We start from the raw sequence: 14,541 nt of genomic DNA, 5'->3' as shown, positions 1-14,541 counted from the left end.
TTCATTGTCTTTGATCAAGTCTGGATACTCTATCACGTTCATTTCGTCCTCCACCATGCCTTTGATGTTCCAATTTGACCAAACAAGGCCAGGAATGACTCAAATAAGCCCCTTTCGACCTGGACCCTTGGTGAGGGACAGGAGCGCTTTGCCTTGGTCCCTTGGAGAGGGACAGGAGCGCTTTGCCTTGGTCCCTTGGAGAGGGACAGGAGCGAAATTCGCTCTGGATCCTCAGTGAAGGACAGGAGCGAAATTTGACTTTTTGAACTCTCTATCAGGATAATTTTTATGGAATATAACATTTAAGTATAAGTGAATACTTTAAGTTATATTCCATATATACTTTCAAGATGTTTGAGAGTGGTTTCAGACCTCCAGGAGTTATATTGCAAAATCTAGTTTTTTGAGGTTTTTCAGTTTCCAGACTTAGTCAAATTTCAGGATCAGGACATTCCAGACTTAGCCAAATTTCAGGATCAGGACTTTCAGACTTAGCCAAATTTTCAGGATCAGGACTTCACTCCAGCAGGACTTGCTATCCTATTGATCTCCCCGACAACACTCAAAAATGCAAAAGCCAACTGACAAAACCCTAAAAGACCTAAAAAAAACAAACCCTAAAAAGCAAAAAACAAGGGTCCCCATTTGCAATGGGGCGATGTGTGAAAACGTCACAACAACTCTGTTATTTTATATTCTGTATATTATATCATTGTTTACTCTATATGATAATTAACATCACCCTACGAGAATAAACAAGAGTGCATTGGAATGAAGAGACAATAGAGTAATATTAAGAAAAGTATCAATGATTTCATCCTCTTGCAACAAAATATCTTCTAAAACAAAAGCAATTTTATGAGAGTATCAATGGCATAGAGGGACATAGGCAAAGCTAAGTCACCATCTCATGCATGAATTGGAACATCATTAGCACTTTGAATAAAACTAGAAACTGTATTAATAAAGGAAGATAGTGAATACATTTTGAAAATAATAAGCTAAAATTAAGAAAAAATGCATAGATAAGTTGGTCGAAGCCTGACTTATTATTTCCACTTTGACGACATGGAATGGGTTTCAAAGCAGCGCCCCAAAATTTTATTTCAGAAGGGGAGATCTTTGATTTGTCCTTTTTTTTACTGTAACGAATGGTTGCAGAAATAATAAAGAATGCTTCAAAAAAACAAACAAAAATAATGACAAAGTTGGATTCAAGAAAAAGTGGTGAACCACAGCAATGTAGAAATAGTGTTCACGTCGGGTTTACAAAAAATGTAATGGAGGAAATGTGATCCTATAGAAGGAAAACTATGTTCCTTTGAGAGCCAATTTCACAACATACATTTAGATATCACCAACTAGTTAAACTAGTGGAAATATCTAATTACAGATAAGTCAAATAATGTTTCTGATTACTGGAATGGAAAGTGCAGATGACAGAGAGTCTTCGGCTAGAATCTAAGCGTTTTGGCCACGGATGACACTATGGTGCGTAGATGTCTCATATGGACCACAACAAAAAATATTCAGAAAGTAGCAAAGACCCAGCTTTGCACTACGACTAACTTGTAAAACCTAGAAGTCAGAATTGTGATAACAAATACTAGATAATAGAGATATGCATAAATAAAATAAAATAGATACAAGCAAGTCTTTGTGTCAGAATTGTGATAACAAATACTAGATAATAGAGATATGCTTAAATAAAATAAAATAGATACAAGCAAGTCTTTGTGCATTCAAGCGCTTCCAATAAACTTACACACATGTTGAAAAGAAAAAAATGTTTGGGGCTGTTTGGATACTTGCCTCAGTTAAGTCCCTGTTTTGGTGTTTCCACCTCCACAATAGCCAGATAGATAGATAGATCAAAAGACAAATAGACATAATGATAAATGATTTAAAAGAGATGGGATGTGATAAATCCCAAAATGCTCAAAAACATAAGGCAAGCAAACATTATTAGAGATGCTTGAGGAAGCCGAGAGTTGTGAATATTTGTTGTGAGACTATTGCAGCAAATTGGAGAGAGAGAGAGAGAGAGAGAGAGAGAGAGAGAGAGAGAGAGCATGCAAAAAAGAACCAAGATAGATTGTGTGGAGAGAAAATATAGATTTAAAAGTGAGAAGAGGAGGGAAAGAAAAGGCTATCAAGCCGTTACAAGTCATCTTGGGTGGATTCCACTGACTTGGGTAGGTGACAAGTGGCAAAACATCAGATAGGACATTTGAACATTAAAATATCACGGGACACTAGCGCGACACGCAAATGTCCATGTGAGGTGCTAGTGTCAATCCAACTCATGCTAAAAAACTATGAGACTTGAAAAAACTTTGCTTAATGCAAAATTGATGCAAGGAGGTAGTTGCTGAACAAGACTCTGATGCAAGGGTTAAAATGAGCCTATTCAAATGCTAGGGGAATGGAAACTAAAGTGGATACAAAAGTGTAGGTGAAATTGCAAAGGATATACAATTTCAGACTCTACACCTAGCAAGCATCAACCTTGTAAATCTCTAACCACAAAACCAGTTCCTCGAAAACCCGAAGTACCTTTTAAAGCACCATCAAAGTTTAATTTAACACCTTTTGTTGGGTATTTTCATTTGTTCTTCTTACTCTTACAGTCATAATACTGTTAATTACAATAATACTATATTCGTACAATTCACTTGTTTCTAATTCTTCAATCAACATTTCTGTATACATCAAATTTTACATACAATGAGGATATCCTTTTCAAACAATATAATTTTCTTCATAAGGGTCCTTTCAGTCTCGGACTGTAAATATATTGTTGCAAAGAAGCTTTGGAGATCAACTTCATCAATTGCTTTAAAATCAGCATTTCATTTCATGCTTCTTGGGCCATTAGTAGGATTTATTTGTGATGGATTGCAAAAGAGCAATATTCTTTAAAACTATAGATATATACTCTTATCACTTATGTGACCCTAGTACATTAGCATTTTGTGCAAGGTGGATCACAAGAAACAAAATTTGGTTCATTTTGTTCTTAAGTCTTGACTTTTCATTTGGTGTTTCTTCAACAAAACTACTTCAGTTTTAAGCCTCAAAGAATGCTCACTTGGCTACCCTGCTGTTCCTCTGATGACTGCTGATGCCCTACTGTGCTTCTATTGTCCTCCATTTGAACCAATTTGCCAACAAAACTGTAATAGGAGAGAATTTCTGCAATTGAACTATAAACTTAGAATTTTCATTTGAATGCTTTCTGATTCAAACTACCTTTATTTTTTTTGGTTTCATTAATGGCTTAACCTCTCTGCTTACTACTGCATGTGCCAGATAGAATTGCTGACATCAGGATTCAATCAAAATAATTACTGTTTGTGAATGGTTGTATAAACAGAGTGACATGCTTCACTGTAGAAAGCTTATTAGATCATATAAAAAAGAAGAAGAACAAATTCCAAAGTGAATGGGGAGAAAACTCCAACTTAGTAGAGTCCCAATCCAAGTAAAAATCTTCTTAACTAACATGCAAAAGCTCCAAAGTTACTAAAGGAATGAGTTGAGTAGGTGATACTTCATCTCTCTTCTTGTTTGAAAGCCAAATATATGTTTCTATTCAAAATTATTTAAAAAGTAACTTGTGAAAACAGCTGATTATGTTGCTTTTGATGTTTCATAAATGATTACAAAGTATAAATTGGTTGTGGGCTGTGGCTACCTCCTTAATATTAATTTCACTTTTTTTACAGAATGAAGTGGCTAGAGCAATTGAACTTCGGGAACCTCCTTAATATTAATTTCACTTTTTTTACAGAATGAAGTGGCTAGAGCTATTGAACTTCGGGAAATAGTGACTTCCTTAGGACCAGCTTACATAAAACTTGGGCAAGCATTGAGCATTCGTCCTGATATACTTTCGCCTGCCGCCATGACAGAGCTACAAAAACTTTGTGACAAGGTATGCTCAATGGGTTTATAGTTTGGGCATGATAATTGTATTGAAAATTTATTTTCTTCTTATGTTCAACAGTCACCTATTTTATTAATTCTAGAGGATTTCTCAATTTGATTGGATAACAGAGAATTCATGTCTTAATTGACATTTGGGGCAATTTCAATAGTTGCAGTTACAAATTTTATCTATTTTGAGTCCATGGTTGTCTATTGTATCACTATAAAATACCAATTTAAATTCTTTAAATTAATCGAGGAATTATTGAATCAAGCAAGTCACTGATTGCTATTATCCAGTAAATATGTTTATGGATATTGCAAAAGCCATTTCAAGTTTACATGTTTCCTATAATCAAGAAGCAAGTCTACAGGATATTATTATCAAATATCAATTTTTCCTGTTACATTGAATCAAACTGAATTTCATTTATGTTCTGGAATTTGAAAAGAGTGTTAACTTCCCTCAATGGAATCTCCAAGTATTGTTCATTTATTTAAAGACATTTTCTTGGTCAATTATAGCTTTAGATAACTATGCAATCTATTGATCTTTTGATTTTTGTTCTATAATATGGTTTAGTCTCATAGCAGTTTTGACTCTTCTACTTTCATGCTTAGTTTTTAACTTTTTTTCATCCTCTACTGCCTTTTAAAAATCTAAGGTTGTACGTAACTTCATCTAGAGATGATGGAACATAGAGATGATGATGGGTCTGCTGCAGGAGTGTTGATAAAGGCTGGATTAAATTTAGGTACAAATATTTCACCTTTTAAATTCTAAGGCTGCACATAACTTCATCTAGGATTGAACAGAGAGGTGGTGATGTGTCTGCTGCAGGAGTGCTGATAAAGGCTGGATCAAAATTAGCTACTCTGATTTAGACAATAACTCATTTTGAATTTACTCAAGAAGCTAAAATTCATTCCCAATTTCTGGAGGGTTCAGAAAAATGGATATTATAGGAAATATAGCAATTTAACTGCATAAAAACCCAATTATTCAATATAAGCAAATGAGATGGAATCTCCTATGTGATATAATTCATAGCTGTTATATAAAAAAAACATCATTTTTAATAATAATCTCAGGGTTCTCTATATGAAATCCCAACCCGTCAACACTTAAAAAATAACTATAAACTAGCTTGTACAACAACTACTAATACGTAGATATGCAACATACTCTACACTGTATACCAGAGGCATTATGGACCATACTGAAGCAACTTTGAAAAAATATCAAATTAAAACAGAATACTATTTTCCTGGACACCCCAACAGATGTCATGTCCCCTCTTTGATAGTTATATATATCCTAAATGAAGTGATTATTATTTCTATTAATTAATATAATAATTACTAACGAATGATTATTTGAAATTTATTTGTTTATTAAATATTATTATTTAATTAATATTTATTAATATAATATTCTTGAAATATTCAAATAAAAATAAATTAATATTATATTTTAAACACAATTTATATATTACAAATTTTAAACATAATTTACATATGGCAGCCAGGAATAAGTGGTGGCTCCTTTAATTCTTCAATATTGACCTCCTTTGACTCCCTTTTAGGCTACATCAGGTCTCACAAGTGTATCATCTTCGTTATATTAGCACATTGTGGCATGCCCCTACCTTTTGTGACAGGTTGCACGCTTTAATCTGTCATGCCCCGAATTGAAAATAAATCATAGATTACATTTAATAATGCGAAGCGATTGAATGAATGGGTTGTCCCAGGGTTAAAGGAGAATAACACTCAGATTGGAGCCTTGGTTATTAGAACATTGCCTTTGATTTGGCACAAGTATAACACTCAGATTGGAGCCTTGGTTATTAGAACATTGCCTTTGATTTGGCACAAGTAACACAAGGACAGCGATTCATAATTGAAAGGGGGTTATCTATTAGTTTGAAAGGAAATAGTCTATTATGGAGGGACGTGTCACTTAGGTGGAGTTGTATCTCTTGTGTGAGTGACTCTTCAACCCATTTTGGGAGATTATAAACTGGATGGGCTTACTCTTGGGAAAGGCATCATAAAAAAAATAAAAAATTGAATAATCATATGATCTTAAATAAGGAAGTAAGCCAATAAAGAACAGATATCTGACTTACTATTATCAGCCTGGAATTAGTAAGCTTACGTGCGATATATGATAGGAGTGTATGAATGCAATATTTATTCCTTGCTAGAATTATATGGGGAAAAGGGGAGAACGGTTAGAAGGATTAGAGGCAAGGATTAGAGGCAATGATTCGGTGGGGAATATAAAAGAAGAAATATATGTGAATGCTTAATATATGAAGTCTAATAATGTTTTTATGCAGAATTTAATAGTAATATCAATATAGACTGCAATACGCAGGACAGTCAAATTTAATACACAGTGGCAGACCAGATCTGACGCATGTCAGATCTGTCTGCCCTTATAGCCAAAATTATACTATCAACTTATGTTTTTAGGCAGTGGTGATATCAATGATTTATCTAATTAGCAAATACATTAATAATTGGTAATATAATTTAATATATATATATAAAGATGTCATGATCAGAAAATAATATTAGATTGAAAAGATCAGAAAGAACTCTTAAGGTAATAGTCAATAAGAGGAATAATATATAGGAGTTTATTACAGACAAAAGGGATCAGCAAGAGCCTCTGTCACAACAACGTAAGAGTGGAGGTATTCACCATTTTATAAGGTATAGGCGTATATGTGTATAGAAAAGATAATATCAGGAGTTCCATCATAGAAATCAGACTAGCGATAAGATCAAATCAGAATTATAATTTAGTTACAGACTTACAGGCTGTATCATCCTAATTCTGTGACAGACTTATCTTATTCTTGAGTGAGAATTATCCCTCTAACTATATTATATTCCCTGTTTCATTTGGATTTGTGGATTTGGGAGAAAAAATTAAGGTAAACCAGAAAGGGGACATTACAACAGACCAAGGATCACCAAGCCACAGTGCTAAAAACTCTAAAGCAAACTTGGGAAGAAGCTGCCACAGACCGCTACACAGAGGAAGATACTGTATCGCCTGTCCTAAACATGAAAGATTATACATGCCCATGGGAATTGCATTTACCTAGAGGAGACGTGTTCCATCTTTCCAAAACATGGTTAGAAACCCCATTTTCTGAAACTGGGGTTACCTCCATCATTGGCGCAAAGCAACAGCTGCAGTCAACACACTGAATATTGAGCCCTTTTGTCACCTCTGTTTTCTTCACTACCTATGTCAGCAACCCATTCTCAAGATGTGGCACTGTGAATCCGCTTTTCAGCTCTAAAGTGCCATCATGGAAAGAGATCACCATGTGTTGCAGAATCACCATAATTTTGTTATCCACCCAAAGTTCATGAACCTCCTCTTGCAGTAGTGATAGTGACACTTCCATTATGACTCTAGAGGATTGACACCTCCTCTTCCTAGACAGATACATTGGCTCACCTTTGAACATCTCTTTTTCCTCAGCCACATCAACCCTTCACCGGAACCAGCAACTCCATTATCCTATATTTCGGTTTCCTCATTCTCCATAGCCTTTTCAACTTGTTGCCTTGGTTTTTTTGTAATTTCCCCACTTTGAAATAGAATATAATGGTAAATAATAATAATAAAATTAAAATGCAAAAGAATAAAAATTAAATTATAATTAAAATATAAAAGAATATAATTAAAATTTAATTAAGTTAATGAATGGTCAGAAGACATGGAATCAAAAGTTGCGACTCTTTCAAACATGAGATATAAAAGGGAGAAGAGAATCTCATTTGAGAAGGGGGGATAATTTGGGAAAAGTGCAGATCTGATTTAAATAAGAAGTGCAGATCTGATTGTGAAAGGTTGTGCCCCTTTCAAAGCGCAGAAATAATGAAGAGTTGCACTCTTTCAAAGGGTGCTAATTGTGAAAGGGTGTGTCTCTTGCCAAAGGGCATACATGATGAAGAGATGTGACCTCCCCCTCACATTGAGAGATATAAAGGAAAGGAATCAAAGCAGCCAGTGACATCACCATCAATCCGATCAGATCAGAATTGTTATTAAGTTACAGGCAGTAACATCCTTGTTCTTGGTGGTATGCATGGGGATGGGCTTAATGTGTATGCTTAATATATGATGCCTGATAATGTTCTTATGCAGAATTTAATATTAATATTAATATAGACTGCAATATGTATGACATTGTAATAATTTCTTTCTATCACTAACTGTTCATATGACGATTAAGTAAATTATATGATGGAGTCTATAATACCTGTCAATCTCACCATCCAATTATGGAGGGAGAATACAAGGAAGCAAGAGCACTAGGCTTCAGCAGGTACGCCAACCTCGAGTGTGGGCCAAGAGGCCAAGTTGATGAGGTCCTTGGTGCTCTTGGGCTTGTTGGAGAGGGATAGACTCGAAGCACCTTGTGTGATTCTCCTTGAGCTCCACAATGGGGACAGGTGTAGGGAGAGAGGGTTGTTGAATCCTTCATATAAACTGGGCAATATACAAAGAATGTTGAATATACGATCTATCGTAGCATAATGGAAATGTTGACTAACCTGTTGTGTGTTTACCTCACTGGGTAAACAGGAAGAATACAGAAATCGCACAGCAATGCACAATGCAATTACAAAAGAAGTACCAGAATAAGCTTGCCATTAATGTCAAAAGATGTTCATATTGTAATCTGTCGTCAACATTACATGTCCTCCAACACCCGGAGGTGGTACAATATATGACAGCCGAAGGGGTGCGACACAACCGTCGCAACTCCAACTACCTACCCGTCGGCTAACTAACTGACCGCCGTAACTCATTATTACCGACGACAACATAAACATAATATACCAACATAACATAATGATTATTCCCGTCAACATCATCCCCCCCAAGAAAAGAAGTCGACTCCGACGACTTAATACAAAATAGAGATGAACGGCAGGAACTACTGACGCCAGTCGGGCCCGGATCTTATACACTTGCTGCGTCCTCGCCTGAAAACCCTTTTCTGCTACCATCTGATGCTCAAGTGCGGATTTCACCAATATTGCTTCCTTTGCCATCACAGTTCTCCTGGGCCTAACCCAAACTTGTCTGCAAAACACGTTTTTCAGTCTCAGCTTCCACCAACTGCTACTCAAATGATTCTGTCTCCCTAGCCAATTTGTCCTCGATAGCCACCCGTGCTGCTCTCTCGGCATCCAACTCCTGGGTACGCTGAACTAAGTCTCACGCGACTATTGCCTCCAACCTGGTGGTCAGCTCCTCCCGAGCCCTCTGTGCATCCACCAAGGCAACCTCACGTCCAGCCGAGACATACTCCGAGTTCTTCAAAGCGTACCAGTCATGCCTGGAGGTGGCCACAATCCGTTGGCACAAATGCTAGGAGCCACCTCAAATCCTCCATCACACTCCCCAAAGGCTAAAAACTGAACTGAATAACTCCCTGGTGTCATACAACTGCGCGGACCTACAATGCCTTCCCTCAAACTCTGTTTGTTCGCAACCTCCAAATCCGTCTCCCTCTACGGCTTATGGCTTCCCTGCCAATGCTTAGCTGTGGGCTTCTTTCGCACAATACGGACAACCACAACACTTCCCGTGGTCTTTTGTAGCTCAAAATAAACTGGGGGTCTGGGGGCAGCGCCCCCGCGGGGTCCTGGGGCAGCGCCCCAGGTGCGCTCCCTGTACGGTCAACAACAACACTGGCACCTCCAATCGTGCGGCTGCTTGGTCTACCTGTGGCGGTCGTTTTGCCCTTACGTGGCTGTGTGGATTGTGCGGGCTTGGTCTCTTTTTTTTTTCTTTTCCCTTTTGCGGCTGTTGCGCGTAACCCTTGCTGTGCGTGTTGATCGGGCCGTGCGGTGCGTCTTCCTCCTCCTCTATCCCTTGCTGTGCGGCGGTGTTCGGTGTTGTGCGGTGTGCGGCGTTTTAACCTTGCGCGGCGGTGTCTTCATGCGGCGCTTTATATTTTTCGCGGCCTTTGGTGGCTCCCACCGCACGGTGGTGCCACCGTCAGTGGTTCCACCGCACGATGGGTCCACCGTCGGTGGTTCCACCGCACGGTGGCTCCACCGTCGGTGGTCCCACCGCACGATGGTTCCACCGCACGGTGGTTCCATCGTACGGTGATGCCACCTTCGGTGGGCCCACCGTACGGTGGCCTTTTTCTCTCTCTCTTTTTTTTTTTTTTGCCCCTTACGATCGCTGTCGTACGACCGTGGGATTTTTTTTCTCTTTTTTTTCTTTTTGGTAAGTTGTCTAAAGAGTCTTCGGCTCGGGTCCCCTGTCTCTGGGATTGCCCTTCATCCTTCTCGGTTTTCCTCGCCCAAAAGTCTCCTGCTTTTGTCCTGTGCCTCTCAAGTCGCTTGCCCGGCCTCTTAGGTCCCCTTCCATCCTCTTGGGTCCCCCTTCGGGCTCTCGGGTGTCCGTCCGGCCTCTCGGGTCCCCTGCGCGCTTCGCGTGATAGGGTTTCAATTTAAACCTATTGGTGGCAAGTTTATTTTCCATGGCCATCCGAAGACCTGGAACCACAAATTCTATAGGGACCACGGTCTCCTTCCCGTACATAAGTAGAAGAAGGATAATAAAGATTTTGAAGGCTGCGGCCTTCCACACAGGGTTCCAATCGTTGCCGACACTCTTCGGATTATTTACGTCGCCAGGGTTTGGGGCGTCTCCCTTCCAATATTCTCTGTATTCTGGAGGATATTGATCTGGCTCCTCTCCTTCGACGCTTAATACGTTACAGGAGGGTGAGAACATCTCATAGTCCTCCTGCTGCCAATGGAACAATCCATTTAGTGAATCTGTGTCATCCTCCGAACAGCAACCTCCGATTTTTAATATGCCTTCGGCATCTGGGTCCATCCCCTCTCTCCCTTCGTCTCGTGGGTCATTTTCCCTCTCGGATTCAGATCCTGAGGAAAAGGCAAGTTCCTCGCTCACCAACTGCGTCCGGAGATCAATAGTGAATTTCTTGCCTCCGCTCTCCATCGAGAGTGTATTTCGTTTCCAGTTGTGGTTTGCTTTCGCTGCCACCAACCATCCTCTTCCAAGTATGGCGTCATACCCTTTCTGTTTCAATGGAATGACCACGAAGTCGAGTACAAAAGGTTGTGCACCCACGGTGACTTGCTGTGCCATCAACATGCCGAGGGGTTTAATCCCGTGCTGGTCTGCACCTAGCAGATTAAACGTAGGTGGCCACAGAGTGGGCTTTCCTAGCTTTTTCCATGTGTTCTCCGGAAGGACATTTACTCCGGAACCGCCGTCTACTATAGTATCCGTCAGGATGGTGCCGAGGATACCCATCTCCACCACGGCTGGGTGTCGGCCATTGTTGACGGTAAGTACAACTGGATTTGTTGCCGAGCTTCCTAGTATGGGAGCGTCCATGTCTCTCGGTTTGGGTTTATCAGCCTTTGTGCCCAACAACACTGTCCCCAATTGCGGTATGGTGTGTGGGAGGTCTTCCAGTTTCACAGGTACCTCCATTTGGAGCATCTGTCGTACAGTGTTCCTCTCCGCATCTGTGCAGTAGGGTCCAGATGACTCGTGTGTCTCTCCCTGTTGGGCTTTCATGGCCCTTTCTATTTCCTCCCTTGCCTCCGTCATTCTCTGCTTCTCGGTGCGGGGATGGGGGTATCGGGCTTCCTTTGCCTGCCCTCGGGTAAGAGCAAGGATGGCTTCTTTACCTCGTGTGTTGCCTTCGATATCAATCAGATTGGCCCCTACGCCAGACTTTGGACAATCGGCATCTTCATGGTCACCGGGGCCACACCACCGACATAGCTTTTGAGCGGTGTCATTGTTATTACACTCTCGTGCGTAATGACCCCATTGATTGCAAGCCCTACATTGAATCATCGGGCGTCCCTTCGCGTCGTATTGGACCCTGTTTCTGGTGGAATTATTATTATTCCCTCGTCCGCCTCGTTGGTTTCCTCGGTAGCCTCCGGAAGATGCATTATTGTTTGAATCCGATGTGGAGGGCTGCTCATGTGCAAAGAGCACTTGCTGGTTACGTGCCTTCAGATTGTATGGGCATTCCTTCGTAGAATGTCCCATGATCTGGCAGATGTCACAGAATGCCTTCTTGGGACAGACACCCTTTGTGTGGCCGCTCTCCTTACAATCCGTGCACCACAGTTCATCATCCTTGCTTGTGGTCCCCTTCATTGTCTTAAACTCTTTTAACATCCGTTCCATATCCTTCTGAAGGGCCGTGACTTTCTTCTTCGGCTTCTCATCACTGCTACTCTCTTCTTCCGACGTATCATCTTCAGAGGATGACGAAGATCTATTCTTCTTCTTTTTGGCTGTCTTATTTTCACTTTCCAAGTCCATGGCCCGGTTGTATGCATCATCGTAGGATGTCGGAGGCACAATTTTCATCTTTCGTCGTAGCTTAGGGTTCAGACCCTCGACAAACCACCGCTTCTTTAAGCCATCAGCCGGTTGGCTTTCCATCTTTCCGACTAATTCCTTTAGCCGGCGGCCATATGCCCGTACGGTCTCCTTCTTTCCTTGCTTTGTTCCATAGATTTCCGAGACTATCTCATTATCATCTCGGAGAAGCCGAAATTCCTTCTCAAATGCTTTCTTCAATTCATCCCACGTAGTTACCCCGGTTTTATCCAAGTCTGAATACCAGTCAATAGCCACTCCTCTCAGTGTGGCGGGGAACTGCTTCATCCATTCATCTTGGTCAGTCACCCCGTTGGCTGTCCAGATGGTTTCGCAGGTACGGCAATGCCGTGCGGGATCATCTTTGCTATCCCCGTTGAATTTGGGCAACTTCTGTTTGGTCGCCATTGATGGAAGTCGTCCACTTGGAGGTGGTTGTGGCCGTGTCTGCCCTTCGGCGCTGCTCCCTCCGATGCCGCTGATGTCTCTTGTGGTGGTGACCAAAGGTACGGTGTTCTGCCTTGTACCTACCGTGCGGTTAGCTTCCCCTTCGCCGTCACCCGTGCCCGGCTCCCTTCGGTGATCCTCCCTTTGTGGCGTGAGAGCGACTACCGTGCGGTTAGCTTCCCCTTCGCCGGTGCCCGGCTCCCTTCGGTGATCCTCCCTTTGTGGCGTGAGAGATAAGTTTTTGAACCGATCTCGAGTCTCTTCAACTAGTTCTCTCCGTAACCTAGTTTCCTCTAGAAACTCTTCGAGGCTTCTTGCTCTACAGTAGTCCGGCGACGCGTAGAAATTCCCCTCGGCTTCTGCACCTTCCGTGACACCTCCTTGGTTCCCTTCGGGCAACCCTTCGGCAGGTCGTCCTTCGGCAAGTTGCCTCAGCCTCCGTCTACGTTCTACACGTTGTTCCAGAATCAAAGCCTTCTGCGCAGCCTCCCACTCGTCGGTTTCTAATTTCTTATTTCTGTCTTTATTCAATAAATTGGGCATTAATTGTGGTACAATTTCATGTTTCACAACACATAAACCAAAACACAACAGTCTTTATTAATTCATTCTTTTGTATACAATCAACATAATTCTTCGCTTCCAACAGTGTTCTTTATTTCTCTCCCTTCACAATTTAAGGATTATTTGTCCTTCGTCGGTCCTCTCTACGTCCGTCATCCTGGCGCTCATGAAATTCTCGTAAGATGTGCTGTCGTCGGTTCTCACGGTAGGTGTCTTCTCTGCAGTTTTGAAGAGCCAAAAATGCTTGAGCCAAAAGGTTAGGCAAATTGCTCATCAACCGATTCACCGCCGGGCTTACACCAAGCGTGCTCCACACAGCATCCTCTGGAACAGCCTCAATGGTGGCTTCCCTCCGTACGTGTGTTTCGATGGCCGCTTGAAGGATGCAAGAGAAATCTTTTGTGAGTGCTCGTTCTCCTTCGAACAGTTCTTGGTGATCTTCGTCAGGGTTACTGCTCGTCCCCTCGGGCAATGGTTGTCCCATTATCCCTGTGCCATGTAGTATATTCCCGTCCCTCTCGAAATAATTTCGGCAACGGGGCCAAATGTTTACCTCACTGGGTAAACAGGAAGAATACAGAAATCGCACAGCAATGCACAATGCAATTACAAAAGAAGTACCAGAATAAGCTTGCCATTAATGTCAAAAGATGTTCATATTGTAATCTGTCGTCAACATTACATGTCCTCCAACACCTGGAGGTGGTACAATATATGACAGCCGAAGGGGTGCGACACAACCGTCGCAACTCCAACTACCTACCCGTCGGCTAACTAACTGACCGCCGTAACTCATTATTACCGACGACAACATAAACATAATATACCAACATAACATAATGATTATTCCCGTCAACATTGTGCAGGTTCCAGACCAAGCTTGGTTGACAATATTGTCCCTCTATTGTATTTGCTGTGCACTAAAATTGTGATTTTAGGTCAGAATATAAGAGGGCCCCATCAGGGGACATTACATTTTTGTCGATCCCTTCCATTAAGGTTATTATTTTAAAAGCAGAGATTTCTAAGGTTTTTAAAACTTTGTTGGCCCCCAATTGAGTTCTCAAAATTCTCTTAAATCCCGACAAACCTTTTCACACTTAGAAATTTTCATGTTTTTGCCTTTATCTTGTCTTCTTTTATTGGTTTCACAACCATCATTG

The 14,541-nt window shown here is 41.0% G+C and overlaps 1 protein-coding gene across 2 annotated transcripts in view; it reads left to right on the top strand.

Moving 5' to 3' along the window:
• LOC131027392 (uncharacterized) overlaps nt 1-14,541 on the top strand; it is a 197,294-nt gene that overhangs the window by 46,957 nt on the left and 135,796 nt on the right. For both annotated transcript variants that reach the window (XM_057957431.2, XM_057957432.2), the window contains exon 4: nt 3,794-3,937. In XM_057957431.2, the coding sequence (XP_057813414.2) occupies nt 3,794-3,937 (144 nt within the window). The remainder of the gene's footprint in view (nt 1-3,793; nt 3,938-14,541) is intronic.

The sequence above is a fragment of the Cryptomeria japonica genome, chromosome 1 (genome assembly GCF_030272615.1).
Source record: "Cryptomeria japonica chromosome 1, Sugi_1.0, whole genome shotgun sequence".
Taxonomy (NCBI): Eukaryota; Viridiplantae; Streptophyta; class Pinopsida; order Cupressales; family Cupressaceae; genus Cryptomeria; species Cryptomeria japonica.
Note: the sequence above shows the minus strand (reverse complement) of the source record. Positions and strands in the feature narration are given on the sequence as shown.